Below are 19806 nucleotides of genomic sequence, written 5' to 3' on the forward strand. Positions count from 1 at the left end.
GTTGTAAAGATGAACACATTACCCAAATTGCTCTATCTCCTCCAGACTTTACCAATCCGAATCCCAGATTCCTGGTTCCAGACCGTAAGATCCTTGATCCAACAATTTATTTGGCGCCGTAAGAGGCCCAGAATTGATAGATCAGTCCTGACTCGCCCGCCTAAAAAAGGTGGATTTCAACTCCCAGATATTAAAAACTATTACAATGCAATCCTCTTGAATAGGGTCTTGGACTGGACCAGGAGTCGGGAGGTTAAACAATGGGTGGTCTTGGAAGGCCTATATGTTAATCTATACCCTGAAATTTTCCCTTGGCTCCCGACCTTACCCAAACTTCCGCAACCCCACCCTACTATTTCTCCTACGCTCTCCTTTTGGAGAGGGATAAGACATCGACCGTCCCTCTCCTCGGTCTTTGGCCCCCTAACTTCCTTTTTGAGTAACCCGGCTTTCTCACCTGGCCTCTCCCTTGTCTATTACCAAAACTGGGCGCTGGAGGGACTTTTCAGAGTAGGTCAGCTAGTTCAACCATCCGGGGTTAAGCAATTTTCAGATATTCCAGCAAAATGGGAGATCCCGCAGGCTGATTTCTGGAAGTTCTTACAGGTTCGACACTTCCTATATATGGATAATATATACCGGCAAGCATCCCGGGAGCTGACTCCATTTGAAAGGATGTGTGTTGCGCCCCAGAACCCCGTACACACGGTGTCCACCTTGTATAGACTCCTGTATGCATCTGACTCCTTGGCCCCTCCTCCTTTCACCCAGAAATGGGAAAGAGATCTGAACATCTCACTCTCAGACAGGGAATGGGACTCTATTTTTCTTAAAGCCCATGGGAGTTCCATATGCATACAGGTAAGAGAAACGCAATATAAGATTCTGATGAGATGATACAGACACCCTATCCTCCTACACGCCATTTCTCCATCTATCTCACCTGCCTGTTGGAGATGTCATAAAGATTTAGGCTCTTTGTTACACATCTGGTGGACCTGTCCCCTTATTAAAACTTTTTGGGGTGATGTAATTTCCATTTTCAGTGCTATCCTTCATGCTCCTGTCCCATCTGACTCGGCCATTTGGTTGTTGATCCATTCCACTACCCCACTCTCTACCTATAAGTCATCTCTACTACGACACCTTGGCAATGCCGCCCGGGCAGTAATTCCCACTCTGTGGATGTCCTCCAATCCTCCTACGTGGCATACCTGGTTCTCCAGACTGGATTATTATATGAATATGGAAGATATATTACTGAGTGCTGCGGATAGACGGTCTGAGTTTATTACTATATGGCTGCCTTGGATAGAATAGAAGACCTCTGAGGCATACAAGACCCATATTTCTTCTGCGAAATGAGATGAGAATCTATTTGTCATTTGTCTCGGGTTTGCATATTTGAATATATCTGTTCTTTTCACACATCCTTTCCTTCTCTTCTTTGCATTCTCGGCTCGGTCACCTTTTTCTCTGTTATTTTCTTTTTTCCATCCTGTGTCTGTTTTCTTCTAATGGCTCCTGTCTCAAAAAATGTTAGTGCAGATGTAATGTTAGTTACCGGTGAGTAAAATCTTATTTTCTCTAACGTCCTAGTGGATGCTGGGGACTCCGTAAGGACCATGGGGATTATACCAAAGCTCCCAAACGGGCGGGAGAGTGCGGATGACTCTGCAGCACCGAATGAGAGAACTCTAGGTCCTCCTCAGCCAGGGTATCAAATTTATAGAATTTTGCAAACGTGTTTGCCCCTGACCAAGTAGCAGCTCGGCAAAGTTGTAAAGCCGAGACCCCTCGGGCAGCCGCCCAAGAAGAGCCCACCTTCCTTGTGGAATGGGCTTTTACAGATTTAGGCTGCGGTAGTTCCACCGCAGAATGCGCCAGCTGAATAGTGCTACAAATCCAGCGCGCGATAGTTTGCTTAGAAGCAGGTGCACCCAGCTTGTTGGGTGCATATAGAATAAACTGCGAGTCAGTTTTCCTGACTCCAGCCGTCCTGGAAACATACATTTTCAGGGCCCCGACTACATCCAGTAACTTGGAACCCTCCAAGTCCCTAGTAGCCGCAGGCACCACAATAGGTTGGTTCAAGTGAAAAGCTGATACCACCTTCGGGAGGAACTGAGGACAAGTCCTCAATTCTGCCCTATCCATATGGAAAATCAGATAAGGGCTTTTACAGGACAAAGCCGCCAATTCTGACACACGCCTGGCCGAAGCCAGAGCCAACAGCATAACCACTTTCCACGTGAGATATTTCAAATCCACAGTCTTAAGTGACTCAAACCAATGCGATTTTAGGAACTCCAAAACCACATTGAGATCCCAAGGTGCCACTGGGGGCACAAAAGGAGGCTGAATATGCAGAACTCCCTTAACAAATGTCTGTACTTCAGGCAGTGAAGCCAGTTCTTTCTGGAAGAAAATCGACAGAGCCGAGATCTGGACCTTAATGGACCCCAATTTGAGGCCCAATGTCACAGCTGCTTGCAGGAAATGCAGGAATTGACCCAGTTGAAATTCCTCCGTTGGGGCCTTCTTGGCCTCACACCAAGCAACATATTTCCGCCAAATGCGGTGATAATGTTTTGCGGTGACATCCTTCCTGGCCTTGATCAGGGTAGGGATGACTCCAGAATGCCTTTTTCCTTTAGGATCCGGCGTTCAACCACCATGCCGTCAAACGTAGCCGCGGTAAGTCTTGGAACAGACAGGGTCCCTGCTGCAGCAGGTCTTGTCTGAGCGGCAGAGGCCAAGGGTCCTCTGCAAGCATCTCTTGAAGTTTCGGGTACCAAGCTCTTCTTGGCCAATCCGGAACCACGAGAATAGTTTTCACTCCTCGACTTCTTATTATTCTCAGTACCTTGGGTATGAGAGGCAGAGGAGGAAACACATAAACCGACTGGTACACCCACGGTGTCACTTGAGCGTCCACAGCGATCGCCTGACGGTCCCTTGACCTGGCGCAATATCTTTTTAGCTTTTTGTTGAGGCGGGACGCCATCATGTCCACCTGTAGTCTTTCCCAGCGGTGTATCAGCATTTGGAAGACTTCTGGATGATGTCCTCATTCTCCCGGGTGGAGGTCGTGCCTGCTCAGGAAGTCTGCTTCCCAGTTATCCACTCCCGGAATGAACACTGCTGTCAGTGCTAACACATGATTCTCTGCCCATCGGAGAATCCTTGTGGCTTCTGCCATTGCCTTCCTGCTTCTTGTGCTGCCCTGTCTGTTTACATGGGCGACCGCCATGATGTTGTCTGATTGGATCAGCACCGGCCGGTTCTGAAGCAGTGGTCTTGCTTGGCTTAGGGCATTGTAAATGGCCCTTAGCTCCAGAATATTTATGTGAAGCGAAATCTCCTGATTTGACCACAGTCCTTGGAAATTTCTTCCCTGTGTGACTGCACCCCAGCCCTGAAGGCTGGCATCCGTGGTCACCAGGACCCAGTCCTGTATTCCGAATCTGCGGCCCTCTAATAGATGAGCACTCTGCCGCCACCACAGCAGCGACACCCTGGTTCTTGCCAACAGGGTTATCCGCTGTTGCATCTGGAGATGGAACCCGGACCATTTGTCCAACAGGTCCCACTGGAAAGTCCTTGCGTGGAACCTTCCGAATGGAATTGCCTCGTACGAAGCCACCATTTTTCCCAGGACTCGTATGCATTGATGTACTAACACCTGTCCCAGTTTTAGGAGGTCTCTGACTAGAGATGACAACTCCTCGGCTTTTTCCACTGGAAGAAACACTCTTTTCTGGTCTGTGTCCAGAATCATTCCCAGGAACAGAAGACGTGTCGTCGGGACCAGCTGTGACTTTGGAATATTGAGAATCCAGCCGTGCTGTTGTAGCACTTCCCGAGAAAGTGCTACTCCCACTACCAACTGTTCCTTGGACCTCGCCTTTATCAGGAGATCGTCCAAGTACGGGATAATTAAAACTCCTTTCTTGCGAAGGAGTATCATCATTTCGGCCATTACCTTGGTAAAGACCCTCGGTGCCGTGGACAACCCAAACGGCAGCGTATTGAACTGATAGTGACAGTCCTGTACCACAAATCTGAGGTATTCATGGTGAGGAGGGTAAATGGGGACATGCAGGTACGCATCCTTGATGTCCAGGGATACCATGTAATCCCCCTCGTCCAGGCTCGCAATAACCGCCCTAAGCGATTCCATCTTGAACTTGAACCTTTTGATATAAGTGTTCAAGGATTTTAGATTTAAGATGGGTCTCACCGAACCATCCGGTTTCGGTACCACAAACATTGTGGAATAGTAACCCTTTCCTTGCTTGAGGAGGGGTACCTTGACAATCACTTGCTGTGAATACACTTTTTGAACAGCCACCAACACCGCCTCCCTGGCAGAGGGAGTTGCCGGTAAGGCAGATTTTAGGAAACGGCGGGGGGGAGACGTCTCGAATTCCAGCCTGTACCCCTGAGATATTACTTGAAAAACCCAGGGATCCACTTGTGAGAGATCCCACTGAGCGCTGAAATTCCTGAGACGGGCCCCCACCGTACCCGGGTCCGCCTGAGCAGCCCCAGCGTCATGCTGTGGACTTACCGGACGCGGGGGAGGACTTCTGCTCTTGGGAACTAGCTGTGTGTTGCAGCTTTTTTCCTCTACCTTTGCCTCTCGGCAGAAAGGATGAGCCTCTAGCCCTCTTGCTTTTCTGGGGCCGAAAGGACTGTACCTGATAATACGGTTCTTTCTTTTGCTGTGGGGTAGCCTGTGGCAAAAAGGTCGATTTCTCAGCAGTAGCTGTGGACACGAGGTCCGAAAGACCCTCCCCAAACAGTTCCACCCCCTTATAGGGCAAAAAATCCATGTGCTGTTTCGAGTCGGCATCACCAGACCATTGCAGAGTCCATAACCCCCTTCTGGCGGCAATGGACATAGCGCTTATTTTTGATGCCGGCAAATATCCCTCTGTGCATCACGCATGTATAAGACTGCATCTTTTATATGCTCAATCGTCAGCAAAATATTGTCCCTATCCATGGTATCAATATTATGCGACAGGGAATCTGACCACGCAGCAGCAGCACTGCACATCCAAGCTGATGCAATCGCTGGTCGCAATATAATGCCTGTGTGTGTGTAGATAGCTTTTAGGGTAGTTTCCTGCTTCCTATCAGCAGGCGCCTTCAGGGCGGCCGTATCCGGAGACGGTAGTGCCACCTTCTTTGATATGCGTGTCAGCACCTTATCTATCCTAGGGGGTGTTTCCCAACGTGACCTATCCTCTGGCGGGAAAGGGTACGCTGCCAATAACCATTTAGAAATTATCAATTTCTTATCGGGGGAAGTCTACGCTTCCTCACACACCTCATTTAATTCCTCAGATGCAGGAAAAACTACAGGTAGCTTTTTCTCACCAAACATAATACCCTTTTTTGTGGTACCTGGGGTATTATCAGAAATGTGTAAAACATTTTTCATTGCCTCAATCATGTAGCCGGCTGTTCTATGTCGTCAAACCTTTTGTGTAAGGAGTATGACACTTTCACATAATTCCTTCCATAAGTCCAACCACACAGGTGTCGACCCCGCAGGGGGTGACATCACATTCACAGGCATTTTCTCCGCCTCCACATCATTGTCCTCCTCATACATGTCGACCCAGCAGTACCGACACACAGCAGACACACAGGGAATGCTCTTACAGTGGACAGGACCCCACAAAGCCCTTTGGGGAGACAGAGGGAGAGTATGCCAACACACACCAGAGCGCTATATATCACAGGGATATCACCTATAAAAGTGTTTTCCCCTTATAGCTGCATAATATATTTATACTGCGCCTAATTTGTGCCCCCCCACTCTTTTTTACCCTTTTCTGTAGTGCAGGACTGCAGGGGAGAGCCAGGGAGTGATCCTTCCAGCGGAGCTGTGAGGGAAAATGGCGCCAGTGTGCTGAGGGAGATGGCCCCGCCCCTTTTTCGGCAGGCTTTCTCCCGCTATTTTAATATATCTGGCAGGGGTTAATATACACCCATATAGCCCCTGGGGCTATATATGGTGCCAGTTTGCCAGCCAAGGTGTTAATATTGCTGCTCAGGGCGCCCCCCCCCCCCCCCCAGCACCCATCAGTGACTGCAGTGTGTGGTGTGCATGAGGAGCAATGGCGCACAGCTGCAGTGCTGTGCGCTACCTTGGAGAAGACAGAAGTCTTCAGCCGCCACTTTTCCGGACCTTCTTGCTTCTGGCTCTGTAAGGGGGACGGCGGCGCGGCTCCGGGAACGGACGACGAGGTCGGGTCCTGTGTGTGATCCCTCTGGAGCTAATGGTGTCTAGTAGCCTAAGAAGCCCAAGCTACCACCACTTAGGTAGGTTCGCTTCTTCTCCCCTTAGTCCCTCGGTGCAGTGAGCCTGTTGCCAGCAGGTCTCACTGAAAATAAAAAAACTAAAATATACTTTCTTTCTAGGAGCTCAGGAGAGCCCCTAGTGTGCATCCAGCTCAGCCGGGCACAGAAATCTGAGGCTTGGAGGAGGGCCATAGGGGGAGGAGCCAGTGCACACCAGGTAGTCCTAAATCTTTCTTTAGAGTGCCCAGTCTCCTGCGGAGCCGTCTATTCCCCATGGTCCTTACGGAGTCCCCAGCATCCACTAGGACGTCAGAGAAAAAACTGTTACAGCAGCTGGGAGAGTTACATGAAATGAGGAGCTGGTGCAGCTGGTTAATGAGCTGGAGGAAATCACAGGAACTATACAGCAGCTGCAGCAAATAGAGAGTCAAAAGTTATCATAATGCTGATTCCATGGACCTGTGTGAGGCTGGCCGGTATGCTGATGCAAAGGAGATCCAAGCTGGTGGTGAAGGAAACCTGCAGAGTTCCAGCTTAGATGTGGAAAGCTGTGAAGGTGGCTCTCTAGGAGAAGGTAGATCTGATGGTGGGTGACCAAGTGCCAGATGTGGAAGCTTCTAGGTACACATTGTGGATCTGGTGGTGGCTGTGGTCTCTCAGGGTCTGGTCTAGGATTGGCCATCAACTATTGATGATCAGGAATCATTGATGGTTTATACCTGATGATAACTAGTTTTACCATCAAAGGCAGAGAGCCAGGTAGTTACCCGCCATCGATAGTAGCTGTGAAGATACTGGGTTCCAAATCACTCAGGCACAGTGGTAAATGAAAAACCAACAGTGGTTTATTGAACAGAATGTATTATAAACAGCTCAGCACATCTCTGTAATCCAATTCCACATGACAATTCCCACCACAAACTCCTGACAGAACATCACTTCTTAGTCAAGAAGCATAGAATCTCTTTCAGCTCTCTGGTTAGCTCTACTTGTATTCCCCAGAAGCTTCATATTACATGGGTGTGTGTGACTTCTTTGTCTAAGGATCTTACAGCATTGGAATACAATACATGTAGTAGTGAGTACTGCTAGCAGCAAGCCTCACAGTTTAACTGCAGTATAGCAGTGTGGTGGGGGTGGGAGAAGGGGGTTGCTACACCAATGAGTCAAGGAATGGAGTAGTTGGATGGGACTCACACAGCAGGTGGTGAAAAGCTTAAAAAGGAGGAGTGGTTGGAAGAGGAAGGAACTAGTAGGCTCAGAAGGGATTAGTAAGGACTCTCAAGGGAAATTGGAGTGGGATCCCACAGGTACCAAACTAGGTAAAGAGCAGCTTTTAGGAAGGAAATAGGTGAGCCAGACCCTGTGGTTGTCCCTTCTTTACCTCATGCGGGGTGGATCTTTGGACTCTCCACTTCCTGGGGAGTCTGGGTTCTTCTTGGCCACTGCAAAAGAAAAGAATTACCAGCGCTGGCTGATCATGTATGATTAATAGGTACTATACATCCGAAAGGATTAGTGAATTAAAAAACACATTTATTCCACATGTAAAAACACATAAAAAAAAAAAAATTTGAGAAATAAATTAAAAGTTAGAATATGCCTCAATATGCCTGAGTTGATGATTTAGATGTCCACATCAACGGATAATGACACTCAGAGAGGACCAATGTCACTGGAAACGTCCATCACTAGCAGTTCATGTGGACATCTAAATCATCAACACAGGCATATTGTGGCATATTCTAATTTTTAATCATTTATTTCTCAATGTTATTTATTTTATTTATTTTTTGTGTGTGTTTTTACATGTGGAATAACTGTGGTTTTTAATTCACTAAGCCTTTCGGATGTATAGTACCTATTAATCATACATGATCAGCCAGCGCTGGTAATTCTTTTCTTTTGCTGTATATTTATCCACCAGGGGATTTACCACCCCTCTTACCAGCTGCTATTGACAGCTCTCCCCCTCTCTCTCCTTGGCAACTACCTGGTGGTTCTGTGGTCATCTCAGGCCATGAACCTCCCAGATAAACATGACATGGTCATGGAGATGGTCCTGGGCTCTGTGAAGTAGGTGGAACAAGCAAAGTTGTGTCCCTTCTGAAAGGGCAATGGTGGACATTGTGAATGGTGATGGCAAGGTTTTTGTCGACAAAGAGGGTTATGCCATATATAGCAGAAGCATGGGTCCTCAGCCTATATGATGTGCCACCATTAATGTGGACACTGTCTTGTCCAACCAAGCTTGATTTATGGGCTTTGTCATTTTTATAAGCAGGATAAAGGCTGAGTTTTTTTATTTCTGGAGTAGACTAGAATAAGCCCAGACAGTCCCACTTCCATTATACCACCTGAATGTGACGGTCAGTGACCACCGTGCCATCACTTACCTGTATGCTTACACGAAACAGAATGATGGAAAACTTACACGGTTTCTTTACATCTTCTGGGGTCCACTCCGAGATTAGACATTATGGCGTAATTACTCAGACGGGAATATAAAACAGAATAAAAATAAAAGATTTAATGTAATAATTAGATGCAAACAAAAGCTTTTATTATGAGATCATACAGGGGAGTATCCGCACCATATAGATGTAACATACAACAAACCACCGCAGATGTAACCCGGGTGACTAATGCACATGGTAATGTACAGGGTATATATGGATAGGATCTTGTATCAGAAAACACTCAGCACTCCTTATCAAGATGAGTGTCTGCAGCAAGTTAGGCAAACTAGAAGTGAAAACACGTTCCAATGGCCGCCATATTGTCGTGCAGCAATACAGATTGTGTAAACTGGTATTAGACATTCACATTTACACAAAGCACAAGATACAAAATAAACAGCAGAAAAAAGACCTAAGCATTTGGGATGTATTATTTAGGAAGTAAATATACAGACGGGTCCTCCGTTATCTTGGCTGGCTGAGGCATTAGTCGCGATTAGGCATACGCAGCGTACCTGGGCGCAAGGAGGCGCGCCTAGTCGTAGGAAGGCACACAGAGCATTTGGCGTTACCTTCGAGTGTAATACCTAAGATCATCCACCAGATGTCGCTTTTTTAAATCACTAATGCCCAAGCGTGTGGTCTCCATTAAAATACAATACTGAACTACAGCGTAAGAACTACTTTACTGGTGCGTCTCATTACGCTACATTATGCTACAGTATGTCATAAAGTATATAACAGTATATACAGTAAAGGTGCAAATAGTACAGCATATACAGATGCAAATGAACGTGTTACAGATACAGTATGGTCTATTGATGTTAGGGATATGCGAGTGTACAAATCCCGTAATATTAAGTATAATGGGGAGAGATAAAAGCTCCTCCCTAAGTTTCTGGATGCCAAATCCCTGTGTGTATAGTTTATACAGACGCAAATGAACGTGTTAAAACACTTGTGTATGCAGACACAACTAATGTGTAAAAGGAATAATGTAGCTCATTGACTTTACAGTATGTACAGTGCACAAAATGAGTGTCCGAGTCCCCTAATGGCATAAACAAACACCAATGGGGAGGAATCGCTTTTTGCAGTACTTTTACACATGAACTTGACAATCTTCCATGCAGTGCTGTGGGCTAGCGATGAAGGCTCCGGTCTGCCATGCTGAGTACCAGGTTCGATTCCCAAAGTGTCAATTTTTTTTGTGTTCCAGTGACATTCACTTTATTATTTTTTTTGTGTAATCCATTGTAAAACATTCAACAGAAGGGTGCACACAGGTTTCACACAAATCGGGGTAAATCTGCAGGTAATGAGCACGTATAGACATAACAGTAGCTATAAATTAGTGTATTCTGACGCAACTAACTGTTCGAGCAACACAGTACTGTAGATCGTCGGCATTAGAGAATCTGTGTTGTACATTATAAGCTGTTCCTGCTAATTAGTACTGTAACAGAAAAAACTGTACAGAGATACTAAGGACAGTGATTTGGCATCCAGGAACTTAGGGAGGAGCTTTTATTTCTCTCCATTATCCATAGAAAGATTAAACTTGCCACTCTACGTTACAAGCTGTTCATGCTATTTAGTACACTACTAGTGTACTAAATAGCACGAACCCCATCACAACAGTTGCCCAGATCAATAACACTCTCCAGGAGATAGGTGTATATGTGTCAAAGTCAACAATCAAGAGAAGACTTCACAAGAGTGAATATAGAGGGTTCACCACAAGATGTAAACCATTGGTGAGCAATAAAACAGGAAGACCAGATTAGAGTTTGCAAACAACATCTAAAAAAGCCTTTACAGTTCTGGAACATCCTATGGACAGATGAGACAAATATCAACTTGTATCAGAGTGATGGGAAGAAAAGAGTATGGAGAAGGAAAGGAACTGCTCATGATCCAAAACCTACCAGCTCATCAGTGAAGCATGGTGGTGGAAGTGTCATGGCGTGGGCATGTATGGATGCCAATGGAACTGGTTCCCTTGTATTTATTGATAATGTGACTGCTGATAAAAGCAGCAGGATGAATGCTGAAGTGTTTTGGGCAATTTTATCTGCTCATATTCAGTCTAATGCTTCAGAACTCACTGGAAGGCGCTTCACAGTGCAGATGGACAATGACCCGACGCATACTGCGAAAGCAACCAAATCGTTTAAGGCAAATAAGTGGAATGTTATGCAATGGCCAAGTCAATCACCTGACCTGAATCCGATTGAGCATGCATTTCACTTGATGAAGACAAAACGGAAGAGAAAATGCCCCAAGAACAAGCAAGAACTGAAGACAGTTGCAGTAGAGGCCTGGCATAGCATCACCAGGGATGAAACCCAGCGTCTGGTGATGTCTATGCGTTCCAGACTTCAGGCTGTAACTGACAAAAGGATTTGCAACAAAATATTAAAAAGTAAAAGTTTGATTTAGTATTTTGGAATCAAAGGAAGAAACAAGAGAGCGACTATGGTGTAGTATTTTTCAATCAGTTTTGTCTAGTGATGAGCGGATTCAGTTTTACTCGGATCTCAAAACAGAATCTTATTGGCTATACAAAACACATGACATCTGTAAGCCAATAAGATGCCGTTTTGAGAACAGAGTAAAACCGAATCCGCTTATCACTAGTTTTGTCACACGCAAGAATATTATAGCGTACGGATTACGGCTTGACACATGGCGTATCAGTCCCCCATTCTTTAGTCCAGGTCACTACTGGGATCTAAATGCTGCTAGGAGACACAAAGAATCGCTATATAGCATAGTATATTTCCGTATGTGGGATTAAATTCAGTTATCACACAAAATTTATATGCGTACCAGATAAATATTTGCATATCAGTATGGATATTGTATCCAGGTCTTCATCTAGGAGATGGTAATCAGATCGCCCTTGGAAAATATGTGAAAGCTCAATTCACGAAACACTGATCCGGGCTGCGACCACATTAAGTAGTAAAGTACTTTTTGTTGAACTGGACGAGCGCACTGATCTGATTTACAATATTTGATTTAGGATTCTTTAGTTTGTACCATTACTTTTGGTCCCTTAAAAAGTGGGAGGCACATATAAAAACCATTTTAATTCCTACACCGTTCACCTGATTTTGATGTATATACCCTCAAATTAAAGCGGAAAGTCTGCAGTTAAAGCACATCTTGTTTGTTTAATTTCAAATCCATTGTGGTGGTGTATAGAGCTCAAAATATGAGAATTGTGTCGATGTCCCAATATATATGGACCAGACTGTATATTGCATGAAGATAGGAGATAGGATTGACCCTTGAGGAACATTGCATGACAGTGATAATTATACTCCAGAAGATTTAAATGGTTCCGTGCTTGGGTAATGTCTAATATGTTCAACATATATATTTCTCTCACAGCATGAAAATGGCTTCTCACCTGTGTGACTTCTCTGATGTGTAACAAGATGTGATTTCTGTCTAAAACATTTCCCACACTTAGAACAGGAATACGGCTTCTCACCTGTGTGACTTCTCTGATGTGTAACAAGATTTGATTTTGTTGCAAAAAATTTCCCACACTCAGAACAGGAATACGGCTTCTCACCTGTGTGACTTCTCTGATGTGTAACAAGAGCCGATTTCTGTGGAAAACATTTCCCACACACAGAACAGGAATACGGCTTCTCACCTGTGTGACTTCTCTGATGACTAACAAAAGATGATTTGTGTGCAAAACATTTCCCACACACAGAACAGGAATATGGCTGCTCACCTGTGTGACTTCTCTGATGTGTAACAAGATTTGGTTTCGATACAAAACATTTCCCACACTCAGAACAGGAATACGGCTTCTCATCTGTGTGACTTTTCTGATGTGCAGCAAGATTTGATTTTGATGCAAAACATTTCCCACACTCAGAACAGGAATACGGCTTCTCACCTGTGTGACTTCTCTGATGTGTAACAAGATTTGATTTCGATGCAAAACATTTCCCACACTCAGAACAGGAATACGGCTTCTCACCTGTGTGACTTCTCTGATGTTTAAAAAGATCAGATTTCTGTGCAAAACATTTCCCACACTCAGAACAGGAATACGGCTTCTCACCTGTGTGACGTCTCTGTTGTGTAACAAGATTTGATTTATTTGTAAAAAATTTCCCACACTCAGAATATGGAAATGGCTCCTCACCAGTGTGACTTCTCTGATGTGTAACAAGACCTGATTTCTGTGGAAAACATTTCATACACTCAGAACAGGAATACGGCTTCTCACCTGTGTGACTTCTCTGATGTGTAACAAGACCTGATTTCTGTGTAAAACATTTCATACACTCAGAACAGGAATACGGCTTCTCACCTGTGTGCCTTCTCTGATGTTTAAAAAGATCCGATTTCGATGTAAAACATTTCCCGCACTCAGAACAGGAATACGGCTTCTCACCTGTGTGACTTCTCTGATGTGTAACAAGATTTGATTTCGATGCAAAAAATTTCCCACACTCAGAACATGGAAATGGCTTCTCACCAGTGTGACTTCTCTGATGTGTAATAAGATCTGATTTCTGTGGAAAACATTTCATACACTCAGAACAGGAATACGGCTTCTCACCTGTGTGACTTCTCTGATGTGTAACAAGATATGATTTCGATGCAAAACATTTCCCACACTCAGAACAGGAATACGGCTTCTCACCTGTGTGACTTCTCTGATGTTTAAAAAGATCAGATTTCTGTGCAAAACATTTCCCACACTCAGAACAGGAATACGGCTTCTCACCTGTGTGACGTCTCTGATGTGCAACAAGATTTGATTTACTTGTAAAAAATTTCCCACACTCAGAACATGGAAATGGCTTCTCACCAGTGTGACGTCTCTGATGTGTAACAAGATCTGATTTATATGTAAAACATTTCCCACACTCAGAACATGGAAATAGCCTCTCACCTGCCTTAGCTGGCTGATGAGTAATACGGTTTGTGTTCTGTGTAAAACATTTGGCATCTGTAGAACAGGGAAACTCTGTATCTAATCTCAGAGCTGTAATAGATGCACCAATATCAGAGTGATCAGGAGAAGATTTCCCAGGATCAGGGGGATCAGTTGATAGAGCTGGATGTATAATTGGGATAATGAGGTTATCTCCTGGAGAATCCTGTCTACTGTCGTTATCTGTTATTTCACAATCCAGGGATAACATTAGATGTCCTTCTGAGATATTCCTGCTTGTGGGTCCATCTGCTGGAAATAAAATACATTAATATATAAAACGAGCAGACAAGACCCAGGATGTAACAGGATACAATATATAATTCTATAACTGACACTTTTATTTTTACCTGTAATCTGTGCTTTTATGTTTATTAAAAAACAAAAAACTAGGATGCTTAGACTGGAGCTTGATCAACACTGAAGGCTCAAGTGGGATTACTAGAGGTGACATGGACGCTCAAGTGGGATTACTAGAGGTGACACGGACGCTCATATGGGATTACTAGAGGTGACACGGACGCTCATGTGGGATTACTAGAGGTGACGTGGGCGCTCATGTGGGATTACTAGAGGTGACACGGACGCTCATGTGGGATTATTAGAGGTGACATGGACGCTCATGTGGGATTACTAGAGGGGACATTGGCGCTCATGTGGGATTACTAGAGGGGACATGGACGCTCATGTGGGATTACTAGAGGTGACACAGACGCTCATGTGGGATTATTAGAGGTGACATGGACGCTCATGTGGGATTACTAGAGGTGACATGGATGCTTTTGGGGGATAACTAGGAGGTGACATGGGGGATTATTAGAGGTGACATGGACGCTGATTTGGGATTACTAGAGGTGACACGGGCGCTCATGTGGGATTACTAGAGGTGACACGGACGCTCATGTGGGATTGCTAGAGGTGACGTGGGCGCTCATGTGGGATTGCTAGAGGTGACATGGACGCTCATCTGGGATTACTAGGAGGTGACATGGATGCTTATGTGGGATTACTAGAGGTGACGTAGGCGCTCATGTGGGATTACTAGAGGTGACATGGACATTGCTATAAAAAAACACCAAAGAAGAGAAAGTGTTCTCCTGTTTGCGCACTAATAAATAATATATAACCTTTATTAAGTACAGTAAAGTATGTAAGATAAATCGTTGAAATATTAAACACAAAGTTAAGTGTATAAAGAGCTGAATAAAGTAATAAAAATAAGATTTTACTCACCGGTAAATCTATTTCTCGTAGTCCGTAGTGGATGCTGGGACTCCTTAAGGACCGTGGGGAATAGCGGCTCCGCAGGAGACTGGGCACATCTAAAGAAAGCTTTAGAACTACCTGGTGTGCACTGACTCCTCCCACTATGACCCTCCTCCAGACCTCAGTTAGGATACTGTGCCCTGAAGAGCTGACACAATAAGGAAGGATTTTGAATCCCGGGTAAGTCTCATACCAACCACACCAATCACACCGTATAACTCGTGATATTATACCCAGTTAACAGTATGAAATATTAACGGAGCCTCGTAACAGATGGCTCAACAATAACCCTTTAGTTAACAATAACTATATACAAGTATTGCAGACAATCCGCACTTGGGATGGGCGCCCAGCATCCACTACGGACTACGAAAAATAGATTTACCGGTGAGTAAAATCTTATTTTCTCTGACGTCCTAAGTGGATGCTGGGACTTCGTAAGGACCATGGGGATTATACCAAAGCTCCCAAACGGGCGGGAGAGTGCGGATGACTCTGCAGCACCGAATGAGAGAACTCAAGGTCCTCCTCAGCCAGGGTATCAAATTTGTAGAATTTAGCAAACGTGTTTGCCCCTGACCAAGTAGCAGCTCGGCAAAGTTGCAAAGCCGAGACCCCTCGGGCAGCTGCCCAAGAAGAGCCCACCTTCCTCGTGGAATGGGCTTTTACAGATTTAGGATGCGGCAGTCCAGCCGCAGAATGTGCAAGCTGAATTGTGCTACAGATCCAGCGAGCAATAGTCTGCTTTGAAGCAGGAGCACCCAGCTTGTTGGGTGCATACAGAATAAACAGCGAGTCAGTTTTCCTGACTCCAGCCGTCCTGGAAACATAGATTTTCAAGGCCCTGATTACGTCCAGTAACTTGGAATCCTCCAAGTCCCTAGTAGCCGCAGGCACCACAATAGGTTGGTTCAAATGAAAAGCAGATACCACCTTAGGGAGAAACGGAGGACGAGTCCTCAATTCCGCCCTATCCATATGGAAAATCAGATAAGGGCTTTTACATGACAAAGCCGCCAATTCTGACACACGCCTGGCCGAAGCCAAGGCCAACAGCATGACCACTTTCCACGTGAGATATTTCAAATCCACGGTTTTTAGTGGCTCAAACCAATGTGACTTTAGGAAACCCAACACCACGTTGAGATCCCAAGGTGCCACTGGAGGCACAAAAGGGGGCTGAATACGCAGCACTCCCTTAACAAATGTCTGAACTTCAGGCAGTGAAGCCAGTTCTTTCTGAAAGAAAATCGACAGAGCCGAGATCTGGACCTTAATGGAACCCAATTTTAGGCCCATAGTCACTCCTTACTGTAGAAAGTGCAGAAATCGACCCAGCTGAAATTCCTCTGTTGGGGCCTTCCTGGCCTCACACCAAGCAACATATTTCCGCCATATGCGGTGATAATGTTTTGCAGTGACATCTTTCCTGGCTTTAATCAGCGTAGGAATGACTTCCTCCGGAATGCACTTTTCTTTTAGGATCCGGTGTTCAACCGCCATGCCATCAAACGCAGCCGCGGTAAGTCTTGGAACAGACAGGGTCTGTCTGAGCGGTAGAGGCCATGGGTCCTCTGATATCATTTCTTGAAGTTCTGGGTACCAAGCTCTTCTTGGCCAATCCGGAACCACGAGTATCGTTCTTACTCCTCGTCTTCTTATTATTCTCAGTACCTTTGGTATGAGAGGCAGAGGAGAGAACACATAAACCGACTGGTACACCCACGGTGTCACTAGGGCGTCCACAGCTATCGCCTGAGGGTTCCTTGACCTTGCGCAATATCTCTCTAGTTTTTTGTTTAGGCGAGACGCCATCATGTCCACCTGTGGCCTTTCCCAACGGTTTACCATCAGTTGGAAGACTTCTGGATGAAGTCCCCACTCTCCCGGGTGTAGGTCGTGTCTGCTGAGAAAGTCTGCTTCCCAGTTGTCCACTCCCAGAATGAACACTGCTGACAGTGCTAAGACGTGATTTTCCGCCCATCTGAGAATCTTTGTGGCTTCTGCCATCGCCATCCTGCTTCTTGTGCCGCCCTGTCGGTTTACATGGGCGACTGCCGTGATGTTGTCTGATTGGAACAGAACCGGCTGGTTTTGAAGCAGGGGCCTTGCCTGACTTAGGGCATTATAAATGGCCCTCAGTTCCAGAACATTTATGTGTAGGGACGACTCCTGACTTGACCAAAGTCCTTGGAAACTTCTTCCCTGTGTGACTGGCCCCCAGCCTCGTAGGCTGGCATCCGTGGTCACCAGGACCCAGTCCTGTATGCCGAATCTGCGGCCCTCTATAAGATGAGCCGTCTGCAGCCACCACAGCAGAGATAACCCTGTCTCCAAGGACTAGGGTATCAGCCGATGCATCTGAAGATGCGATCCTGATCACTTGTCCAAGAGGTCCCACTGAAAGGTTCTTGCATGGAACCTGCCGAATGGAATTGCTTCGTAGGAAGCTACCATTTTTCCCAGGACTCGTGTGCAGTAATGCACCGATACCTGTTTTGGTTTCAGGAGGTCTTTGACTAGAGATGACAGCTCCTTGGCCTTCTCCATCGGGAGAAACACTTTTTTCTGTTCTGTGTCCAGAACCATCCCAAGGAACAGTAGGCGTGTGGTAGGAACCAGCTGTGACTTTGGAATGTTTAGAATCCAGCCGTGCTGTTATAGCACTTCCCGAGGTAGTGCTACCCTGACCAACAACTGCTCCTTGGAACAGGTTCATCCACGGTTCATCTTCAAAAAGAATTTATCTCTTAAAAATATACTGGCACCGAGCCATATTAAGCCCACCATAGATTCTAGTGGTAGAGATACAGAGGGTCTCACTTGGTTAAAAAAATCAAAGGGCTGCTACAAATGTGGTAAAAGTAGGTGCATTACTTGCAATTTCATTCAGAATAAAACCCATAAAATTAAAGTTGAGGATTCTGAAAAAACACATGTGATTGGTCAGTTTATCAACTGCGGAACTGCATATGTGATTTATTTATTAATTTGCAGTTGTAACAAAAAATATATAGGCCGGACTACTCGACCTTTAAAAATCAGGTTTTTGGAGCACCGCAGAAATATTTTAAAGAGAATCCAGACCCACAGTGTATCCAAACATTATAGTGACTATCACCAAGGAAATCCAGCTTGTCTAAAACTTATAGGGGTAGAACACATTCCAAAAACATCACGAGGAGGAGACAGATACAAAAAATTGTGCAAACAAGAAACCCTATGGATGTTCAGAATGAACAGTATATTTCCAGACGGACTCAACGAGTCAGTGGAACTTAATATGTTATTGTAGATTAAAATAAATTTTTCTTTACAAAGACATAGAATCCTGCAGTATGTAAAATAAAACAAGTTATACAATACTCAATGTTTTCCATAAAAATTTCATGACATTAACCAACATAGGCGTATAAATATTCTCGACCTCTAAGTGTATATATATTTCTTTAGATACTGTTAAGACACTAGAGTCATGACAATTGCCATAAAATCAGAATAATAGATCAAGTAAAAATATTTCTACAGATTCTAATGATAAAAAATAATGAATACAAACCATACAAAGTTTAGAGAAAAGGAAGAAATAAAATAAAATACCTGCTAAAGGTTTTGGACAAACATGTATATAAAAAAGTAAAAATTAGGATTATTTAATTAATTTTTTGTTGATTTTATATGGTTTACTGTCGTGATTACTCAGTGTGAATTATGTCTTAATTTTGTCAGGATTATATAAAATACCGAGGGAACTGAGTTAACTTTTCAACAAAATTACCCGTGGCTCTGTTAGACGGAGCTGTGATCCATAATGTCTCATATTCTGCATACCGATACCACAATCTTGAAACCACGTGACCAATTATGTATACGGTTACCAGGCAACGGCTATATCGAAAAGCCGGAAAATAATGCTAGGGTCAGAACATTAAACAGTCATGTATATCTAAAAAAACCCTTAGCATATAAGTACAAACTTCGGGCTTGCATTTTTTTAATAAGCCTGAGCTTTATTATAAAAGTGTCTCTCAGCATGTCAAAAAACTATACTGACAGCACTATCTAATGAACAGGTGACCAAATGTTTATTCGGTCACTAGGCAACAGACCGGGGATTTAGTCCGTCAGGGGAAGTGACGCAATTCTTATTTAAGACCAGGTGACCAAATGGTTATACGGTCACCAGGCAACAGACCGGGGATTTAGTCCGTCAGCGGAAGTGACGTAATTCATGAGGAGAGTCTGTTTACCGGACGAAAACACGGACACGCCGCATCAGCTGAGCGGCGATCGGACTCACAATAGACATGCCAGCAGGCAGCATTAATAGGTGGGAGAACGAGCACTCACAATAACACCAGTTACATAAGCTTTGGACCACTTAGATACTGAATTTACCTTAGAATGAATGACGGGAGGTTGCTAAGCAACAACACCGTCTGACCCGGAAGTAGTTAGAAAGTCCATAACTAGGGGAATGACAGATTGATACTTAAACATGGTAACCTGGAAGTAATTAATATGGATGGAAAAATTTCAATTTAGAATCTATTGATTTACCGTGTATATTATGAAATTAAACAATTAATTAAGATTGAGTCTGCTATCTAATCCATTTGTGTATTGTTGTTATATGATTTGTGGAGACTAACCACTGTTTGAGCTGCATGAACTGAACAGGTGGGGCCAATCAGTGGCCATTTTAGGGTATAAATATGAAAGCCCTGACACCAATGAGATCACCTTTGAAAAAGCTGCAGGTACTGCAGCGAAACGCGTCAGGTGTTTACG

General features: G+C 44.6%; 2 protein-coding genes across 2 annotated transcripts in view; one reads left to right on the forward strand and one right to left on the reverse strand.

Annotated features, from left to right (window-relative positions):
* Nucleotides 1-19806, forward strand: part of LOC134984531 (retinitis pigmentosa 1-like 1 protein) — a 197596-nt gene that overhangs the window by 84824 nt on the left and 92966 nt on the right. The gene's annotated exons all lie outside the window — the stretch shown is intronic.
* LOC134984529 (zinc finger protein 271-like) overlaps nucleotides 8872-19806 on the reverse strand; it is a 55791-nt gene continuing 44856 nt past the window's right edge. The window contains exon 2 of the mRNA XM_063950093.1: nucleotides 8872-13998. Coding sequence (XP_063806163.1) covers nucleotides 12101-13998 — 1898 coding nt within the window. The 3' untranslated portion in view covers nucleotides 8872-12100. The remainder of the gene's footprint in view (nucleotides 13999-19806) is intronic.

This window comes from Pseudophryne corroboree (genome assembly GCF_028390025.1).
Source record: "Pseudophryne corroboree isolate aPseCor3 chromosome 3 unlocalized genomic scaffold, aPseCor3.hap2 SUPER_3_unloc_6, whole genome shotgun sequence".
Classification (NCBI taxonomy): Eukaryota; Metazoa; Chordata; class Amphibia; order Anura; family Myobatrachidae; genus Pseudophryne; species Pseudophryne corroboree.